This window comes from Sander vitreus, chromosome 3 (assembly GCF_031162955.1).
Source record: "Sander vitreus isolate 19-12246 chromosome 3, sanVit1, whole genome shotgun sequence".
Taxonomy (NCBI): Eukaryota; Metazoa; Chordata; class Actinopteri; order Perciformes; family Percidae; genus Sander; species Sander vitreus.
Window position 1 is genome coordinate 6,232,304 of NC_135857.1, and position 21,654 is coordinate 6,253,957.

The 21,654-nt window shown below is 41.4% G+C and overlaps 3 protein-coding genes across 5 annotated transcripts in view; 1 reads left to right on the plus strand and 2 right to left on the minus strand.

Annotated features, from left to right (window-relative positions):
* The window catches only part of nf1a (neurofibromin 1a), a 223,417-nt gene that overhangs the window by 166,985 nt on the left and 34,778 nt on the right, over positions 1–21,654 (plus strand). For all 3 annotated transcript variants that reach the window (XM_078245820.1, XM_078245821.1, XM_078245822.1), the window contains one exon: positions 5,056–5,166. In XM_078245820.1, coding sequence (XP_078101946.1) covers positions 5,056–5,166 — 111 coding nt within the window. The remainder of the gene's footprint in view (positions 1–5,055; positions 5,167–21,654) is intronic.
* Positions 7,331–13,098, minus strand: LOC144515197 (oligodendrocyte-myelin glycoprotein-like). Its single transcript, XM_078245818.1, has 3 exons — positions 12,614–13,098; positions 11,652–11,864; positions 7,331–10,695 (listed from the first exon to the last, which is right to left on the minus strand). Exons 1-3 carry the CDS (start codon positions 12,616–12,618, stop codon positions 9,705–9,707), a joined length of 1,209 nt encoding a protein of 402 aa, XP_078101944.1. The 5' UTR covers positions 12,619–13,098; the 3' UTR covers positions 7,331–9,704.
* On the minus strand, positions 14,823–20,005 carry evi2b (ecotropic viral integration site 2B). Its single transcript, XM_078245819.1, has 2 exons — positions 19,864–20,005; positions 14,823–18,489 (listed from the first exon to the last, which is right to left on the minus strand). The coding sequence occupies exon 2, from the start codon at positions 18,446–18,448 to the stop codon at positions 17,387–17,389; it is 1,062 nt and encodes a 353-aa protein (XP_078101945.1). The 5' UTR covers positions 18,449–18,489; positions 19,864–20,005; the 3' UTR covers positions 14,823–17,386.

The following is a 21,654-nucleotide window of genomic DNA, read 5'->3' on the forward strand; positions in this document are numbered from 1 at the left end:
CCAGGAGGGAAACCCCAGAAGCCCTATCAAGAACAAGAATAGGACAAACTAGAATGGCGTCAGTTATGATGGGATCCAAGCCTTCCCACCGTGAGTTGCCCCCGACGACACGCAAAGTCTGCGAAAGTCAAACCCAAAGAGCAACGACGGCAAGGCAAAAGTCAGGAAATATTGCAAGGCGTGAGCTGCAAGGTCTGTAGTAAATAAAACATGTAAACTTTCCATTTACATTGATTTTATACAATCATTAATGCATTGTTTTGGGGTCTAATAGGCCACGCCCATTTCGACAAATCAGTCCACCATTGTACTGTGGCTCCAGGAGTGGCCCTAGATTGTACCCTCCAAATTTTGTAAAAATTGCATGAGTCGTTCATGAGATATAATCTTTTTGTATTTGTGACGATAACCGCATCACTGCAATACCGGCGGTGACGTGACACTACCGCGGTGATGATATCATCACCGCATTTTTTATTTATTTATTTTTTACTTTTTGCTGGCGAAAGTTACAGAACACATGTTGTGTGTTATGAAATATAGCGATAATCATTGTGTAGTAGTTATTCTCAGACTAGTCTTCTATCCTATATTCAAGAGATTAGGGAGAAAAAAAACGTAAATTGCTTGTGACAAGAGGATGGACAGTCCATTAAATAGGCTATAGGGGATTTCTTTTGTGTGTCAGATTATTTTGTAATAAATATGTGGTAATATGGTAATGTTTAATGTAATACACGGTAGGGAATGCAAAGACATTTCTCTGTTCTCAGCTGAGGTGGACACATAACGTTAACCCTGCAGTGTTTACCATTGCACTTTAGCTTAGCAGCTAGCAGAGTTTCCTTCTGCTTATAGTTTAATCCCGACAAAACTGCACAGTTAAATTTCAGCCTGCATGCACGTTTTCTAGCCTAAAACAAAGCATTTCTCTGCGCCGGTGACAAAGCGATTCTGCTCCTCTTCATTTTACAGCATGGCTCTCGCTTTATCTCTTGCTCTTTGTGTGTGTTTGGTAGTCATCCAACAACTACCCCCAGCACCTCTAGCCAGGCCACTCCAAACTGTGAGTGTGTGTGTGTCTCTCTCTCTGTCTGTCTGTCTTTCTTGTGCCTGATTGCGTGTGTCGCTCTAGACACAGCTGAGAAGTCAAGACAGCCAAAACCACCATAAACGTGGTGTTTTATTTTGAAATTTGTATCTGGCTGTGCTGTGGCCTTCCTGTGTTTGATTATCTACCTAGCTTGAAACATCGTCAAAACGATCGCTGTAGTGCGTGGGCCGGTGTGGCTGCTCCACTTCTGATTGCAGCTGGTGTGAACTGACAGATTGGGCAACATGGGCGCCGAAATGAAAATAGCGCTGCTTCACGGCGCTCTGCAATGCTTCTGTGTCCAGTGTGTTTTTGGAGTCAAAATGGCATTGCAAACAAGAAATTTGGTGTTGATAGCTTTTAATTTGGTCGAGATATGCACAAGTTTGTGTTTTTGTCGCCAGCTACAGAAATGTGTTTGTTTGTAATTTGCGCAATTTTTAAACCCAGCAAATTTCTTTTGATCAATTTTATTCAGGGGAATCTGAAGATGCTATATGCCAAATTTCGTGCAGATTGGGTTTATGGCGGGGAAAAAGCTCTAGGCGGAAATGGGCATGGTCTAGGTTATATAATTCAACTCCATTCAGTTCGGTTTGGGAGTTATAGGGAAAAACGTGTTTGTTTTTATATACCCCGAGTATCTGCCGGCAGAAGTGTGTACATTTTTGTGCCTGAGGTCCCTGCAGAGGACTGGACCAGTCCTGAAAATTGCACCGCCACACCATGCATGGTTTAGGCTGCAAAGACACTTAGCGGCAGAAAAATAATAATCTTTGCAATTACAATAGGGTTCCCAGCACTGCTCTGGCTTGGGCCCCTAATAAGAATAACTATGATAGATTACAAGCCCACCCCCTTATCCTTGTTAAGTTAAGTGAGACTAACTAATTGTATGCTCGCTTTGAGGCAACAGGCAAAAATGGCACAAGCAGAGCTTATAGGTGCAGTAAGCGATGCTGCGCAAAGATTGTTGATATTTGAACTCAACTGCCAAACAAATACAACCCCTGCTTGAGAATTTCCACCCCCCAGATTAATGGATATGAATTTGCATAGCGACCTCTTCTGTTAGTGTTTCTGCTGACTAAACTGTTAAATTGGGTAGGATTATTAAACTGTTGCTACTGCTGTAAAGCCAGCCAGTTGGGAGCAGCCATCACAAACAATAGCAAACGGACGAGGTTAAACTGACCTATTGAAAACAGCAAACAGTGAAACAGCGAAGCTAACATTATTACTCACTTCTATCTCGTTTATTACGAGAGCCCTCATCAATTTTCATTCCTTTGAAATCACGGAGGTTTCTGCAGCGTTGAAAAGCCTCACTGATACAACTGTTAATTAAAGCTGCAAGCAGCGTTGGATGGGCCCTTGCGCCTGTTGGTGTCCTCAGGCCTGGACCCTTGTCAAATGGGAGAAATTTCGGGCTGATATGACAATGTACACTAAAGTTACAACAACTTCCTAGTTCATCGATAAATGCTCAAAATGGCCGCCACAACCACCTTTTAATAACTTTTCATCTTTAAGGTGTTGAGAAGGTACAGACCAAATTTGAAGTCCATCGGATGAAATCTCTAGGAGGAGTTCGTTAAAGTATAGCACCTTGACTTTTAGGCCTACTTCCTGTTTCCACTAGGTGGCGCTATGATTTGAGCCAGTATCGGCCTGTAGATGTGGTCAGGGTTGGACAGGGTTATGAATCCTGAAAAGTTTTGAGCCAATTGGACAGTGTACACTCAAGTTACACCCACTTCCTGTTTCGATGGCGAAACGCACAAAATGGCCGCCCCCTCCACGGCCATGCCCTATGACAAAAAGTTTTTCTTTTAATAACTTTTCATCTTTAATGTCTTAAGATGGCACAGACCAAATTTGAAGTTGATCGGATGAAATCTCTAGGAGGAGTTTGTTAAAGTACGACGTGGAAATGGCCAAAAGCGCACTAATTTCGAACTTTCAATTCAAAATGGCAGACTTCCTGTTGGGTTTAGGGTATGGCTCGAATGAGCTTTTTTGTACGTCTTGACATGCACATGCTACATATGTGTACCACGTTTCGTTTGTCTACGTTAGACATACTGCAGGGGCTCAATTTGTTAAATATTGTAGGGGGTGCTAGCAAGCCATTTTTGTGCACCTATTCCCGAAACCCTTAAAATACATACATTTTCACCATGGTTGATGCGACCGCCAATTTTGGTGAGTTTTTGAGTATGTTAAGCCCCTCAAAAAGGCAATTCATTTGCCGGAAGAAAGGAAAGGAAGAATTCCTTCAGTTTCAATAGGGCCTTCATCGCTGTCGGCGCTCGGGCCCTAACAAGGCTCTTCCTCCTTTCCCGATTATACAACTTCCCTGGCACTGAAAGTGCGAGGAACCTATTGTTTTTGTAAGGATTATTATTTTTGAGGGGCTTGGAATGCTGGAAAACTCGCACAATTTGCACACATATCAGACCTGGTGAAAATTGCAAGTTCTGTAGTGATTGGGCTTGTAGATCAGCGGGCTCTATAGCACCCCCCAGTGTACCCCCTGGTTTGGATAAAGTTCCTTTCATGTTCACGAAATTTGGTGGGAACATTGTTCTCATCTTGAGGAACAGGTATCATTCGCCTGACGGGAAGTCAGCCATCTTGGATTTTGTGCGTTCATTTTCATTTTACAAACACATATTTGAGGACTTTAGCATGCACGAAAACTCCCAAAATTTTGTAGCCATGTTCTAAATAGTAATTCTTCAATTTTATATTGCTGTTAGGTTTGGGTGTGGCATGGTGGCTCCATAGCGCCCCCAATTTGATGTAGCCCTTGACCGCTTTTTTGAAACCTGTAACTTACTAGAAAACTCACCAAAAGTGTTTAGCAGGCTCCATAGTGCCCCCTAATGCGTGGAAGGCCTTTATTTGGACATAGTTGCTACGATATTCACAAAAGTTGGTACACACATTGCTCTCATCAGTACGAATATATGTCCAATTTACTTTCATTAGCTCCGCCCAGTCTGCTATTTTGAATTGCATTTGAATATGCATTGCATTTGAATATGCATTTTTCACGTATTTTACGCAACTTTTTTCGAACTCCTCCTAGGCCGTGATTCCGATCTTCACAAAATTTTGCACTTAGAATCTGTGGACCCTCATGACAAAAATGTTTCAAAAGAATTAATCTCGGTTCAAAATTGTGTTAATTATAAAAAAAATGTTTAGATAGCTACCAAACATATCTCGTCCAAAGTAAATGCTATCAACGCAAAACTTAATATTATTGTTTACCATGCCACTCGGAGGCTGTGGACCAAATATGGCAACGATTGGCCATTAGGGGGCGCTATAATCAACATAGACGCGTGTTGGTCTATAACTCCCACATTACATATCGCATTCAAATTGTATTTTTTTTTCGCTCTAATCAGCTTTCTGGGTTTAGATTTGTTTCCCCTTTTGTTTCCTCCAAGCAGAAACCACCATGACTTTATGCTGAAGTAATGCCAAGGTAGTCTATATCGACAATGTTTCATTCACGGATAATTCTGGTGCTACCAGAGGTTCGGCTGGATGTTCCTAACTTTCCGCTGTCTTTGTGTTGGCACTGGTCGATTCGGGAAACATCCTCCAAGCTAGAACCGACTATCAGCCATTTTAATTCCAGAGCTTGCCGCCCTACATGTTCCTTCTCGAGGCTGTTTTGCAGAGGCACCGGCAAGAAATGCCAATAAACCAGAGCACGTTTTTCTTCTTTTCTTTTTATCCAGGTAAGTTGTGTGGACTAGCCACACCTTCCTCCGCACTGCTGTGGAGATATGTCTGGCAATGTGAGACTAATGCCAAGGTGCTTTTGTAGCTGCTGTTTTTCTAATGTTTACTACCCTTTTCACATAGATCCCTCAATAAATCCTGATGTGTAATACAACATGTTGTGGTGGAACTGATCCTCAGCTCTCTGGTTTGTTCTGTAGGCACCAGGTCCATGAGAAGGAGGAGTTCAAAGCCTTAAAGACCCTCAACATCTTCTACCAGGCAGGAACCTCCAAGACCGGCAACCCAGTGTTCTACTACGTGGCCCGCAGGTAGGACCTGGTCATCCATCTTTCTTTTCTCCCTATTGTCAGGTTGTTGCCTGGTGCTTGTCCAGGTTTTTCATTGTACAAAGTAGTGCTTAATCATATTTATTCATTACTAAGCACTTAGTTTTGAATAACGTTAATGATCATAGCAGCCTATGGAAACATTCATCAACCAAAACAGATAAGCATACTGTAGAGAATGGTTGGCACTTGTGTAAAGTATAAATCTTACGTAATCGTAACAGGAAAAAGCACTGTTAAATTGCTATTTAGAGGTGGAAGAGGAGTTAAGTATGTAGACTAGTGATAACTGAACTCAGTAAGGCTTTTCTTCTTCCGGACTAAAAAGGGTCAATTATAATTTGTTTATAATAATAATAATAATAATTTATGTTTGTGTCTCTGCACTCCAGATACAAATACATTTGTAAAAGCACTTAATGCAACATATACTGTAGATAGACATACAATAAAACAACAGTTCTATAATAAATATGGCAGTCTTCTTGTATTAGTTGACATTGTATCGTAAGATGTTTCTAATATTTTTACCCCTCCTTATATAACATGACAAAATATTAGAACTGCAATGGTTTGTGTATTAGTACCGAACTATCCTGTTGCGGGGGTCACTGTATGGTGCACACAGCCACACACAGAATACATAGTATGATAGATTGATTTTAGTTTGAGTTCTGCCCAGAAACTTTTAGCTGTATGTCGTTACAAAAGTGCATTGATTGGTAATGGGTGTACAAGTCAGTCACACTATGGCTAGTCTATATCCACAATATAGAACGTTCCATTTCCGGGATTGCTTCGGTGCCGCAGGAAATTCCGCCGGATGCATGTCTTTTCGCCGATGTCCGTTTCCTTCCGCTTTCTTTGTCTTGGAATTTTAAACTCCGGCCGATTTATGATGATTATGGTTAATTGCTCCTCAGATCTCTGCATGGTTAATTGAGACAGCTAGCTAGACTATCTGTCCAATCTGAGTTTTCTCTCGCACGACTAAAACAACTTTTGAACGTACACGTTCCACCAAAACAAGTTCCTTCCCGAGGCTATTTTGCAGTTGCTCTGTGCGGAGCTTATTTTTTATTTTATAGCATAAGAGATGCTTTTCACTTTAATATCCTATTGGGACCTATTTCCTTTTGGGCAGTGTAATACATAAATGTTGTTTTTTAAAAAAATTAAAATAGTGTACTGAAGTTTCCAGTCTTTGGATTTTTTCTTTGCACTACTGTCAGTTCAAAATAAATGAAAAAATCTTTTCCTCGCACCGAACCGTGTCTGTTAAACTGGGGCATGAACTGAATAGTGACTTCTGTGTACTGTTACACCCATATAAAATATTGAAAACACCTTTCAATGTAATTGTGTCCAATACGATACCATCACAGCTATCTTTACAGCATCAGAATCTACTATGGAGTTGTGTCAAACCACTAATCGCTGCATTTGTGAGCACAAAAATTCATTCTTGACTTCAGAAATAGTAACAGTCCCAACTCAGTGTCAACTATGTAGCTTTTTCCAGGCCTTTCAACTAGGGATATTCCAATCTAGATTTTTGGCGCCATCCCAATCTTAGTCCTATTATTTGCCCCATACACATACCGTCGGATACAGTACTTGACCTAAATGTTGATTAAATCAAGAAGAACTAGCTGTAGCTACTAAATCTGACATTGTTCACAAGCTACTTAATCTAAATACTGAAGGTGCTGATTCAAAAATATAATGCTTATATGCTTCAAATCATCTGATATGAATACAAGTTTAAATGAAGAATGTGACTCCTGAAACTGACGTGATACAATCAGCTACATTGTTCAACTAGAGTAGACGTCTTACTCTGTTAAAGTTGTTGGAACTACAGATTGGTCCACTCTGATTGTACAGTGAAGCTTCTTCCCTCCGAAATGATCTTACTGTCATACAAACCAACAACAGACAAACAACAAAGTTTCATTTAGGACTGTTCTCAGGTTGCTCACATAATTAACATTAATTAGTGCCAGTAGTGATGTTCAGCCCCGGCTAGAAACGATAGTCTGCTACATGAGTATTTTGTACACTGGTCTTTGATAATAAGAAAGAGAACGGAGAGATGACATACTTGAGATTTAGCAGATCTGTGTCTGAATATATAATATAATTTGAAAAAAACCCAGTCTTGTTTATTTTTCCATACAGAGAACAAAAGGAAAACAAACTTGAGATCAAAGTGTGACACTTTCAGCCATATCAAACGCCTTTTCGGCATCAAGAGAAACAAGCAGGGCCCCCATTACCTCTTTTATTTCCACTATAGTTAAATCCACATCAAGGAGTTCTCTTTGCTCTGCTGTCAATTTTGGAAGCCCTACTGGCTCTATTAAGGAACACATTTCCTAATTGATAGAGGTAGATAATGACCTATAGAGATCAGTGTAAAATTATTTAGAAATCTTGTTTATAATGAACATTATTGCATTGCAACCAGTTCTCCAGATCCACCTTTTTCTTGTTAGCTGGTGGATAAGCTTGCCCTTCTTTCTTGGGTTCTCCACCCCCTTCTCGACCTCATCTATTCTGGTGATTAAGGTGGAAAGTTTTGTCTCCCTTGAAACAATAGAGCAGCAAGTTTCCTTCAGACCCTCTTAAGTTGGCTGAGATCTTTGCCGGCGCTGCAAAAATGTTTGAGACTGTTACCTGTCGGCTCCAGGTGCAGCACCGCCATCTTGGCCTTGCATAGCTTCAGTTCCGCCCGAGCGCAAATGCTTCTTAATATCCCCACATGTCCTTGACTTTGCCATTAAACATTCTTAGCTTCTACAATGTTTTTCCTCCAAGCTGAGCACAAATGTCCCTGGTTATGGATCTTTAAAAAGATAAATGTAGGAAAACAGGATATGAGGATATACAGGATAGGATATGTTTGTTAAAGTATGACGCCTGTAAATGAAAAAAAAATGCACTAAAATTGCACAGTTAATTTAAAATGGCTGACTTCCTGTTGAGTTTAGGGTACACCCCCAAGAGGCTTTGTTTTACGTCTCAACATGTTACATATGCCTACCAATTTCTTGCTACAAATATAAACTTTTACTATGAAAAGAACTTCCTGTCTTATGACACAACATTACAACTCACCAGGCCAATCACAATCTTCAAAATAAAGCATCAGCAAGCAACATAAAGGTCTTAAGGCTTTCCCGGACATCAAAGTATAACGACTAACTTCATGTTGCCAATAGAAGGTGCTATGACTATAACTCAATATTAGTATATAGATGTCCTCAGGCCAGGACTTCTATCATGCATGAGGAATTCGGGCCAGATTGGACAATGTACAGTCTAGTTACAAACCACTTCCTGGTGGGGCAACATGGAAATTTGCTGCCTTGCCACACCCACACCTTATGACAGAAAAGCTTCTCAATTTAGCTTTGTCTTTAGATTGTACTGAACAATTTGAAATCAATTGGGTTAAATCTGTAGAAGGACTAAAGCACAGCCCCTGAAAATGGTCAAAATTGTCCATAATTGGCACAGAAAATTCAAAAATGTATTTTCTGTTGGGTTTAGTGGATGTCTTTCAAAATGCTTTTTTGTAAGTCTGGATATGATGCATACTGTATGCCTACCAGATTTCATACATCTACATTACAGTTAAAGGAGGATTTGGGGTCCAAAATTTCACATGCTAGATAAGAGTGCATACATATTGAGTCCCAGTCATAGCCCCACCTACTGACAACTGGATGTCAGCCTTATGTCACACACAAAGATAATCTGATTTACATGAAATTTACATTGTGGGCTACACATGGTATAAAGCAACATGACATATAATTAGTGTGTGTTCTCTAGCGCCATATAGTGGGCTGAGGAAGTGTTAAAAAATTTGGAATCATTCCAGTGCCACAAACTCCACCCAGGAAATAATATCTAACTTTTGCGTGCAGTGTCAGATGGTAAGGAAATCCACAACTGCATCAACTGGTGTCTCGCCAGCACCCCCGACGTGCCGCAAGCGGCGCAGGCTGTTCATCACTGCTTGCAGCTTTAATTTGCTATTTTTGTCAAGTTTCCACTACAGACAGGAACACCTATAATCAGTCCATGAATTCCTATTGTTTGTTTGTGTAGACTTTCTTAGGCTGACTACTCACTAACCAGCAGGACCAAATGTAGCACAGGTATCACTGCTATGAAGAAAGCATAGAGTACAGCAGTCCATCAGTGTGCAAGCATTACTGAGATAGGAGCATTGATATTAGCACTCCAGTTGAACCATGTATTCAGATATTTTGAGTAGTTTTGTCATGTAGGTGTATATAGTTCATCTTTGTGTGTAGGACTTTGAAATACATTGTCATGTTGTACTTGTGGTGTTAGTTGAAAACATGACACACTTGATAGTTACAAAAGTCAGCAACAGTCTAAATGTTTTTTTGCAAGAGAAATGAAGGAGCTGCTAAGTTGACTTACTTAGTTATACATTCATTGTCCGAAATACTCCAGTGTATTCTCTATCTACTCACGGTGGTTCAGAAGGTGTTAAATGCGGTCATCATAGCTAAAATAGTCAGGGTGACAGTTTGTTGAATGTCGATTAGGAGTCTGTGACATTTATTCCTTGAGTTAGCAGCTTTGGGCTTCTTTGTTGAAGACAGTGGGCTTGCTGTTGTTTTTGTGTGTGTGGAAAAACTGTCAAAGTTTGTGGGTGATGTCCAGACAAACACCCTGTGGTCCCCAGATTCATTCACTCCTCTTTTGTCCTGATATATTCCTGTCTCAAAAAGAGCCGATTTTGCCTGGTAACTAGATGTGACCTCTGCAATCCTTGCAGGTGATTGACCATCATGCCCTTCAACTCTGCTGTTAACCCAAAGTGGTATCTCTGTGAACAGCGCAGAGTGCCACTCCCTCCCTGGCGTTGCCTGATGAGTTTGCCCACAAATAGGTCTTGTATAACAGGGGCAACCTAAGATGGTGGCACGGGTCTGCTCAGCCCATGTCAGGAGCTTTGTTATGTTTTCTTCTTCTTCACAAGCCCAGGGGTTATCCCCAAGAGTCAGCACCTCCAGCCCCACCAGCTTATCAAATATCCCTTTAGACAACAAGGAGAAGCGATTAGCATGCAAAAAGAACTTAGCCAACTTTGGCAGCCGATCCAAAGAGCCAGGCAGGATCTGCATGAGATAGTTATGTGACAAATCAATGCTCTCCAAGTTGTGCGGCAAATTCGTGGGCACTGTCCAAAACCTGTTGTGACTGAGGTTGAGAGCTTGGAGACTTGCCAGCGTGTTGTTGATGAAGACCACTCTCTCCAGCTCATTGTCCGACAGGTCCAATACTTTCAGGTTCCAGTGGTAAGCTGTGTCGCTTTTGTCCAGCAAGCGTAGATGGTTTCCCGCCGCTCGGATGTCCCACAGAGACCGCGGCAGGGCGGGGGGCAGGGTCTCCAGGCGGTTGTAGGACAGGTCCAGGGTTCGCAGGTGGGCATAATGGGTGAGCTGGCTTTCCAGACCCTGCAAGCTGTCAGAAGAGTAATATAAAAATAAAAATCACTCATTTGCTTTTATTCTTGACACTGCTGACGTTTTGTTTAGAGAGCTCCTATAAAATGACATAAGGAAACTCATTTTATTTCCAGCCTAATCATAGAAGCAGATAATCTCTGAATTGTACTTTTGCTGGACAGTGGCCACTGTGGCCATAAGTGAGTATTACGGGATAATGGGAAATGCTAAAATATAGTGTAACTATAATTTGACTCTGTAATGTCAGTTATACAGCATTGTCTATCTTAAGTTTGGTAACATTAACCTTGCTATCAACAACCTAACACAATTTCATAGAGGCGCTAAAGCATACTTGAGGTCTTAAGGTTGGCAAGTATGACTTACTGTAAAGTGCTTCCCCACTACAGTATATTAGTAATCCTCCTGACGCTTTACATTGCAAGTGTGAAAGCATTTGATGAGAAGGTGAGCTGCTCTCTTCCCTTTTATTTAGTCATGTTAGAGGTTTAGACAGGTCTATATTTGGGATAGCTACATGTTTGCATGCTGCAACCTTCAGAGCACCACAGTATTATTCTGAGTCAATATAGCTAGCTTGCAAATACTCACTAGGCAGTGTTCAAACTGAATAAATACAAGAAAGAGTACTAAAAATATCCCCAAATATGTTATTAGGGAGGCAAGGAAGGACTGCAAATTATTTGGCTGTTGCCTAAAATCATTAAAAGTTAAGTTGTTTTTTTCTTGTTTTTTTTTTTTACCTGATGCTGTTTTACTATCCACACACTGGACAAATCTGTCTTATTTCAAACCCTAACCCTACCATTTTTAAGAAAAAAAAATCGATTTTTGGGGACCTGCTTTATGGTTGCAGAACTAACTTGGTACTTCTTTTACCTCTTACATTCACAGAAATTGTTGAAGTGCAGGCCTATAACAAAATTACATTGCAGAGCTGTAGCTGCTTACCTATTGAAAGAGAGGTTGAGAAAGTGGATGTTGTGCTGCAGACCAGGCGGTAGCTTGGTTAGACCACGTGAGGAGCAGTCCACCACACGATGTCCCCTGCTGCAGGAGCACACAGTGGGGCAGATAGACAGCACCCAACCTCCTAGCAGCCCACACAGCAGCAGGAGGAACAAGCAGAGCAGAGAGGCAGAGCAGACAGGCATGGCCGGGGCTCTAAAGAATGGGAGAAGTGTTAAATAGTATAGGCATTTTGAATGAATTGTAGAAGATGATGAAGAATGGTAGAAAAGTTAAGGATTAACACTGTTAAATGTTTAATGTATTTGATTTTCTACATGTATTATGGAAACTCCAATGTTATAGATTGGTTCATTGAAATTATGCCTGTTCTGAGTGTTAAGAGTCATATTTTGATACTATGAAACTGGTTTTATAAGAGTGCTAGTAATTCTGAGTGCCAACCAGCTTGAAGCTCTGCCAGTGGCACTGTAGCTCAGAGTGCTGCAGTGAGATTCAATTCATTAAGGGCGATACAGTAACTGTGTCCGCAAATGCAGATGTTCTGATCTAAAGACTACAGGTCCTTGTGTGTTTTTGTTCATTTTAAAGAGGACTGTGGGACATGTTAACACATGTTACACTCTTTTAAATGTGTTCCAGGAAATTTCCGCACACCATTGCATTATTCGGTTGATGATGGCAGCTGATGCTCTGTGTGCTTGTGCCATCAATCAATTTGACTTTGTGTTTTGTTTGTATGCTGTAATATTTCATTTGTCAATGTCTCCATGCAATACAGAAAGGATAAATCTGCCTAGTGACAGAGCAGGGAGTAGTTTCCTCATGAGCCAACACAACATTACACTGTGGTTTACTGCATTAACAAGATTCTAAATGAAATGGTTCACTGCTCAGGTGTAAGTGGGTCGTACGTCCTTTTTCCCCCATTTCAAATCACTCACCTCATCCTCTCTAGCGTTGGTCTGTCATCTCTCCTTTTCTCCTGTCCTCTCCTCCAGCTGTTTTTCCCTTTGTGCTTTATTGGTTGCTGTTGGAAGGTACTGGTCTCAACCTCTTTTCTCTGGCTGTTATGGATGTTGTAATGTGGCACTAAACATGCTGCCTGCAAGTGCCGGCCCCCGTACTGCTCACCGCTCTGCAGGCTCCCAATGCAGCCGGAGGTTTAGGTAAGGGGAAGGAGAGATGCATAGGGAGAGAGAGAGACGGAGAGAATTGCAGCAGCTAGGTGGCCCAATCTGGTGCTGATGAGGTAAGCAAGAGTGTGTGTGTGTGTGTGTGTGTGTGTGTGTGTGTGTGTTGACAATGGAATGCTTTACAGCAGCGAGAGAGGGCTCTAGTGCCAGTTTGGAACGAGGCGATTACTTGGCTGTGTTGACGGCGTTGGGGGGGCGTGCCCTTTGAAATGTGTGTCTGTTCGGAGTGGGCTCATTGCTTGGCCCCAAAGAACCTTTAAGGATAGTCATACATGCATACATACAACAACAGAGATTTCTTCCTTTAGAGTTGTATGCTAGTATTATGCTGCTACAGCACCACCTATTGACCAAATGGCACCAAATTTGTCATGGTCACTCAGAGATCATATGTACAAAGTGTTCAGGAGATTTGACATTTTCTTACAATGTCAGTAAGCCCTGCCCACAGCATTTGAGCAAACTGTGAGGCCCAACTATAACAAAACTGTATGGGATATCAAAAATCATAGTACTAACTTTTTCCAGCTTGGTCCAGAGATGTTCTGTACCAAATTTGTAAATGGACTGTATTTATATAGCGCATTTCAAGTCTTAAGAACTACTCAAAGCGCTTTAACATAGTGCAGGCACCATTCACCATTCAACCACATTCATAGACTGTGGCCGAGGCTGCCATAAAAGGTGCCACCTGCTTAGAGCTTAGATCGGGCCCAAAAAATCAAGCCCGACCCTACCCGACACATTATCTGTAATTATGAGCTCGAGCCCAATTTAAACCCGACATTTTTTTAATACGTGGGCCGTTATAACTGACGTTCTCAACTACAATTCTGAGTTGTTTGAACTACAGAAATCTGTTTAGAATTATCTTAATGAATAATGCAACAAGGACGAAGCATGTAAACTGCGCTGTTTGTTTATTCAGACTGGAATGGATCGCAAAAGGATCCAAATGAAGAAATGTAAAAAAAAACCTCAAAAAGTAACCTAAACTCGACCCTATAGCTGCTCCCTCAGCCGAATAGTGTGGGTAACAGATCAAGGCAGCAACATAATCAAAGCCCTGGAACCATATAGGAGATTTTCTTGTCTCGATCACCTAATTAATACTGTCCTTCGGCACGGTCTGCATGCCGACGCACTGGCATGTAGCACAGTTTACCTCACACTCAAGTCAGTGCAGGACATATACCCAGAGCTACGGGAGAAGCTGGAGAGGCATAGCTTTCTCCCCACCAAATAAGGCTAATAAAGTAATGATTAAAAAAACACAAATGCTTGGTCAAGGGCCCTCGGGCCGGGCCAGGCTCGGGCTCAGGCAGAGAATCTAAACTCTACACCTGCTCATCCGATAAACATTCACACACAGAATGTGTGAACACACAGCATTGGGAGCAACCACATGAGGCTGCAGGGCAAAGATCAAACCAACCTTCCGATTGGTAGGCAAATGCTCTACCACCTGAGCCACAGCCGCCCAATTTGGTGATGATTGCTCAAAATCTGTAGGATAATTGGTGGAAAAAACTAGTTTGAGACACAAATTGGCATGGTTTATATGGATAGATTCGCCTGGACCCCAGCAAGAATTTTGTTTCTGAGGTTTACTGTTACAGTAACAAAAGTTACAGGCCAAAACGTAAAGTTAATTGTTAAGGGTCACCATCTGGCCAAATTGCTCCACATTTGACACTGTACTCCCTTGAGTTTCCAACAATACACCAACCAAGTATGAAGCAGATCTGGCGAACGGTTCTCGAGATATACAAAGGACAGACAGCTGGACATATATACAGACAGAGATACCTTGCTTTTTAGTTAGACTAGTGCAGTGACTGTTAAAAATGTTCCTGTACATAATTAAAATTTGCCCCACCTTTACCAGCTCCAACATTAAAGTGATTAACACATTATTGCATCACTGATTCAGTCTTATATATGATTAAATGGGCCATTCTTTTTGTGATTAACAATTTATTTTTCAACAAAATACAAAACATGCAACTGGCACCCCTTCATTCTTCCATCCCCTTGAAATAATCTGTCTGGCTATCATTAAACTAGTCTGGACCCAGCTTCTTATGTGCTTATCCATCCCGTTTAGAATTGACCCATCTCCCAGAATAAATAATCTTGGGCTGAATGGAACCTGGGTCCCTGCAATCTGACAGAGGTTATCATGTATCCCAGTCCAACAATTTGGTGTATCTTTTAGACCAATTCTACACATGGAGGGAGTCAAATAGAAGCGATGCATAATCTTGAACTGATTGAGGCGCACCCTCAATCAGCTAAGCAGCAAACAGCAGATAGACACAGTTAGAGACTGGCAGGTACATATAGTCATCATTTAGCAGCTAAAGAGCCAGATATTTTAGACCAGGTCAGAGCTAAAATCTAAAATGAATAAAGAGCTAACATGTACATTTGACTTTAAATGGATGCAAATGTAGCTCTGTGTCTGCTGGATATGTAAAAAGGCCACTGTTTGCCATATTAACTAATACTATGTCAATGCCAGAAAATGCGATAACAATTATCTTAGGCCACCATAAAACTAAACATTAAAAACAATTTGATGTTACTCTTGCATCTAATGTGATGCAATAATAAAACACTATAGTAGATTTTAATGAAAATGAAAGATGAAAACTAACCTTAAAGAGACTTATTGTTTGAAATGTATTGTTATTACATTAGACATTACAAAATCACTGTTGTTTAACAGAACAATCAAACACAGGATGGTACTCCATAATGGTATTGTGCCCTGTACAGTAGCATATGATTTTTTTCTTGGCTCATTGCCATGCTAACAGGGTGAATCTAAATGTAAACAGAGTTCACGTGTTACTGTCAGTAAAATAACTATTAAGTATGACTACAGTATCACTTAAGCTGAGTTTAAAGAGCTAAATAAATCATATTGCAGTGAAATCATTTACTATGTTTTTGCCACATTTGAATATTTTTAAGTCATTTTAGCCAACCAGTTAACACAGAACAGAATTATTTGTTACGTGGAAATGGGTTTGCTTTTAATGTACTTACTTAACAATGTGTTTACTTAAAGGTCCTATGACATGCTGCTTTTTGGATGCTTTTATATCGGCCTTAGTGGTCCCCTAATATCTGAAGTCTCTTTCCTGAAATTCAGCCTTGGTGCAGAATTACAGCCACTATTAGTGGCCTTGACCTTCGCTTGTTTTCAAGCCATGATGTCTCTCTCTTTCTCATGGGCGGGCCAAATTATCTGGGCGGGCAAAGCAGAGAAAGGGGAGGTAACCTTCCTCCTTATGACATCATAAGGAGGAGATTCCAGATCGGCCCATCTGAGCTTTCATTTTCTCAAAGGCAGAGCAGGATACCCAGAGCTTGGTTTACATCTATCGCCATTTCTAGCCACTGGGGGACCATAGGCAGGCTAGGGGAACTCACATTAATGTTAAAAAACCTCATAAAGTGAAATTTTCATGCCATGGGACCTTTAACATTCAGATAAAAAATAAAGAAACACAACACATAAAAAATATACAAGATATACATTTACAGAAGTTTTAACAAAAGCTTCATGATCAGGATTATTACCATCTTGCATAGGGACAAGATGACCAAACAAGATGATTAAATACTGCTACAGTCTTCTTATGACTCATAGCCTAGAAATGACACATTATGAAAACCATGTAACCAAATTGAACAGATCAGTTGACTTATGACACCATTAACCCATTACCCAACCACTGTAGCACTGATCAGTCTTCATATCACATCTTACTCTTTAACACATTTCTGATGTGCCCTTAATTGCAAATTAAACTAATAAGCACTCAGTGAAATCATACCTTAAGGCCTAGGCTGCACATGTAGTAATGGTGTCAATTCATTAAATGCCTAAAAGTTACCTGGATTCAGATTCACACCAAAAATGAATCCTTTGCCCATGGTCTTAATTTCCACCCAATTTAATTCAGATGAATTTAATAATATCCATTTTCAGATATCCTGCTAACAAATAGGCTGATGGCCAACAAAATGATCTACAGTGAATTCACCTATAATTGCTTTGCAGTTCCATACGTCTTCATTTTGTGTAGTTCATTTCAATGTGTTTTGTCTTCTGACAAAGACTCTACTCATACAAGTAGTCTATTTCTATTTCCAATATAAAGACCCTGACAGTCAGCAGTAGGTGCAGGTGGGAGTTGAAAAATGCTGAGCCTGGAGAAGATTGGGTGTGTGGTTGACCATCCTGTCGCCAGTGGTTTCTGTTTTATGATGGTGGTGGCCAAACTTCCACTTGCACACTAGAGGAGCATAACTCGTAAGCAAACATTTTGTAATACCATTTTTTTTACTTATTGCACAAGCTTTACAAAACAGTCAGTTATGACTAACTAATCTGAAAGTCCGATATTGTGAACTTTGTTCTTGAGAAATGTTTTGAAAGTTTGGGGATTAGCAGAATGGTCTTGTTGTATGTGTATAGCGGGTTCTCTTCTGTTTGTGAAGAGGTCGCTAAGACGGAGTTTTCACATCTTCTGTGCTTTTTATTTCTGAAACAACTACAGCAGTCCCATAGCTTTCGTGTACATCATTTCCATCCACCTCTTGACCAAATGTACTCCCTTGATGTTTAACTCCAAATGTAGTACCTTGTGTCATATCTTCTAACTTCTCATTTGTTTCTGGGAGCAAGGACAACCTTTTGGACAGTCTATGTGGCAGGGAACTGGAAAGAGAAATCTGGTTAGATGACCTCAGTGTTACCTGGCCATTGTCAGCTCCACCCTCAAGAAATGGTGAAGGACCGGCCCAGTCTCTAGTTGTTATTTGCTGCCTTTGAAGCATCTGTTTCTTTATATAGATGATCAGGAATCCTACCATCATTAATATCAGGGCTCCACCTATTAGCCCTGCCACTGCTTTACTGTGGTATTTTTCCTTATTGGACTTTTTTCCTGGAGGATCTTGTCTTTCCTTTGCCTTTGTGATGTGGATGAATGGTGTCTTTGTTGTGGCAATTGTCGTTTTGTATGAACCTGTGGACTGCGTAGCATCCCCAACTGTGACTGGGCTTGTACTTGTAGATTTGTTTTCAACAGGCTTGGTAGATGTGGTTGTAGTAGAGATGAGGTTTGCAGACTGTGTTGGACGTGTAGGTGGATGTGTAGTTTTATCACTGGTTAACTGGTTTTGGGTGGAAATGCTTAGCATTGACGGTACCCTTGTAGTTGTGGTTGAGATGCTGCCGTGACTGGTTACAACCGTCATTGCTGATATTGTGACTTTAAATTGTATTTCTGTTGTGGACTTCATGCTTACTTCATTTGTTGGAGCTTTTTCCTCTGTTGAATTTACATCTACTGTGATAGACTGTGTGATTTTACGGCCTGAGACATCTAAGAGTGGATTTAAGCTGGACGCCTCCTGTGTTGTTAGCTGGTCGTGAGTGAACTTATTTCTTGTTACCTGTGGTCCTATCATCACAATAGTGAAGTCATTATTCTGGCCAGATGTCACTGCGCTGCTTGCTGTCAGTGGCAGCAGCCATATGTAAATTAGGCTTACAATGGTCATTGTTTTCTTCAGTCTTCTGGTTGGTTGCTGTGTCTTTGGAGCTAGAACAGAAGACGTTATTTAGTCAGAAATGCACAGCATACAATCTGAAGCAATGTGATGTTGTGAAATGTAACCTAGTATTGCATCATTTCTTTCAAATGCAACTCTAAAAAAACAATGGGAAAAGATGCTGTTCAGTTAAGGTAAATTAAGCTAAAAAAAAAAACTGCATAGTTCCCCTTTAAGGTTTGACTTCCAGTTATGACGGTACGGTGAGCAAACGTGGATTCTCCTGCTCTGTTGCAAATCCTAAAACAAATACATTACGTATTCCAATTAAGTGCTTTCAACCTTGAAGGCACAAACTCCAGACAGCAAGAAGTAAGTGCAAGTACATTAGCTTTAAATAAGCCAAACTACAAAGAGCCATATGAAAGTGCAACTGTAAGTTTTTTTTTTAGGCTTTCTACACTTAAATAATCTCAATTGGTGTAAAAAACATCAAAACTTGAAACAATAGTTGTAATACAAGTTAATATGCCAAGAAAAGTAACCAAGGACAAATATAAAACAGCTGGAGGACTCGCTAATGAAGAAAATGAGCTGGTGGGACCAAATTCAGACTAGGAAAAAGATGCACGCGTTGCAGAGTCAGGTATCAGCAGCACTGAAATCATGGACAACCCCTCCACAATGGACATCATTAAGGCTATACAGTCATTCTAACAAGATTTTCACTCTTGAGATGGATGATGTACTGACAGCAGTTAAAAATTTTCAAACTGACATTAGAGAATGCAGTCAGCCTCATCTGACGAACATCTGATTTACATTAAATTTATTTTGTGTGGTCTACACTTGATATAGAGCAACATAATGCATGTTAAGTGCATGTTGTCATGTCAACAGTGTGGTGGCCATTTTGTGCGTTTCGCCATGAAACAGGAAGTTGTTGTAACTTGAATATACATTGTACAATCTGCCATCTTAACATACATGATCAGAGTCCCAGCCTGAAGACAACTACATATCAATATTGACTCATAGTAATAGTGCCACCTTATAGTCAGCCTAAAAGGACAAACATCATCCGATTTACTTGAAATTTGCATTGTGTGATCTACACTTAAAATTAAGGAACATAATGCATGTCTAATGCTGCTCCCTATACTTTAGCCACGCTCCCTTGCATAACTTAATTCACGGCTGCTTCAACCGGTGACCCGCCAGCACCCCCAACATGCGGGGAGGTGCGAGGGCCAGTTCATCGCTGCTTGCAGCTTTGTTTTTGTTTTTTTCTTGTTTTTTATTAACTTCAAGTTTTTTGTGTTTACACTTCCCCCTTTTTTAGCTAGAGCATTAATCCAAAGCATTCAAGATATTAGGTGGACTTAAGGCCACATCATTAATACAGTTGATTATAATGTACTTACCAATGACTTCACACAGATAACCTCCGTAACCCGTTAGTTGTGTCGTTCCAAGATGTATTAAAAGTTAAATAGTTATAGGATATTATGCTGTTGCCTGTCTGGCAGAATGTCCCTTGAATGAAAGCAGGAACTAGGGGCATGCTGAAATGTTGACTCATTCTTGCCTCACTTACAGGAAGTATGAAATTTGAAACTGATGACAATCATCTGCATTCTCAGTTTGCTGTGCTAAACATAGAAGTTCATATTTCACACCAAAGCCTTATTACATTAAAACATGTCAAAATACTAAATTGTACAAAATTTAATTGAATTAACATTTGTAGAATTCCTTTCCATGTGCCATAACTAGAGTTGCTCATACAGTGAGTGATATAGTGATAAGGTTGACTTTAGTGTCTGCTCAGCTGCACTAGACTAAGAGCCTATACACGCAGTTGAAGATTAACCTCAATCTAATTTGATCACACCCACAGTCTGAAGGCCAGCAGAGTGTCCATTTAGCTTTCTTAGCTGTATTTCTTTGCAATTACAACCCCTCAAACCTAAACGTTACAACAGGTGTTTTAGATAATTACATTTAGTCATGCACAGTGAATAATCCATCCATCTTCGTCCACTTATCTGGTATCGGGTCGCGGGGGTAGCAGCTCCAGCAGGGGACCCCAAACTTCCCTTTCCCGAGCCACATTAACCAGCTCCGACTGGGGGATCCCGAGGCGTTCCCAGGCCAGGTTGGAGATATAATCCCTCCACCTAGTCCTGGGTCTTCCCCAAGGCCTCCTCCCAGCTGGACGTGCCTGGAACACCTCCCTAGGGAGGCGCCCAGGGGGCATCCTTACCAGATGCCCGAACCACGTCAACTGGCTCCTTTCGACGCAAAGGAGCAGCAGCTCTACTCTGAGCTCCTCACGGATAACTGAGCTTCTCACCCAGCTACCCTCCTGAGGAAACCCATTTCGGCCGCTTGTACCCTGGATCTTGTTCTTTCGGTCATGACCCAGCCTTCATGACCATAGGTGAGGTAGGAACAAAAACTGACCGGTAGATTGAGAGCTTTGCCTTCTGGCTCAGCTCTCTTTTCGTCACAACGGTGCGATAAATTGAATGTAATACCGCACCCGCTGCGCCGATTCTCCGACCAATCTCCCGCTCCATTGTCCCCTCACTCGCGAACAAGACCCCAAGGTACTTGAACTCCTTCACTTGGGGTAAGGACTCATTCCCTACCTGGAGAAGGCACTCCATCGGTTTCCTGCTGAGAACCATGACCTCCGATTTAGAGGTGCTGATCCTCATCCCAGCCGCTTCACACTCGGCTGCGAACCGATCCAGTGAGTGCTGAAGGTCACAGGCCGATGATGCCATCAGGACTACATCATCTGCAAAAAGCAGCGATGAGATCCCCAGCCCACCGAACTGCAACCCCTCTCCACCCCGACTACGCCTCGATATCCTGTCCATAAATACTACAAACAGGATTGGTGACAAAGCGCAGCCCTGGCGGAGGCCAACTCTCACCTGAAACAAGTCCGACTTACTGCCGAGAACCCAGACACAGCTCTCGCTTTGGTCGTACAGAGATTGGATGGCCCTGACCATCGGTGTCCACCACGGTGTTCATGGGTTACCACCCCTTGAGGCACCTAAGACCCTAAGTCCACAGCTCCTCGCCGCAGCTTCAGCAATAGAAACTTTGAACATTGTCCACTTGGGTTCAATGCCCCCAGCCTCCACAGGGATGCACAAAAAGCTCCGCCGGAGGTGTGAGTTGAAAGTCTGTCGGACAGG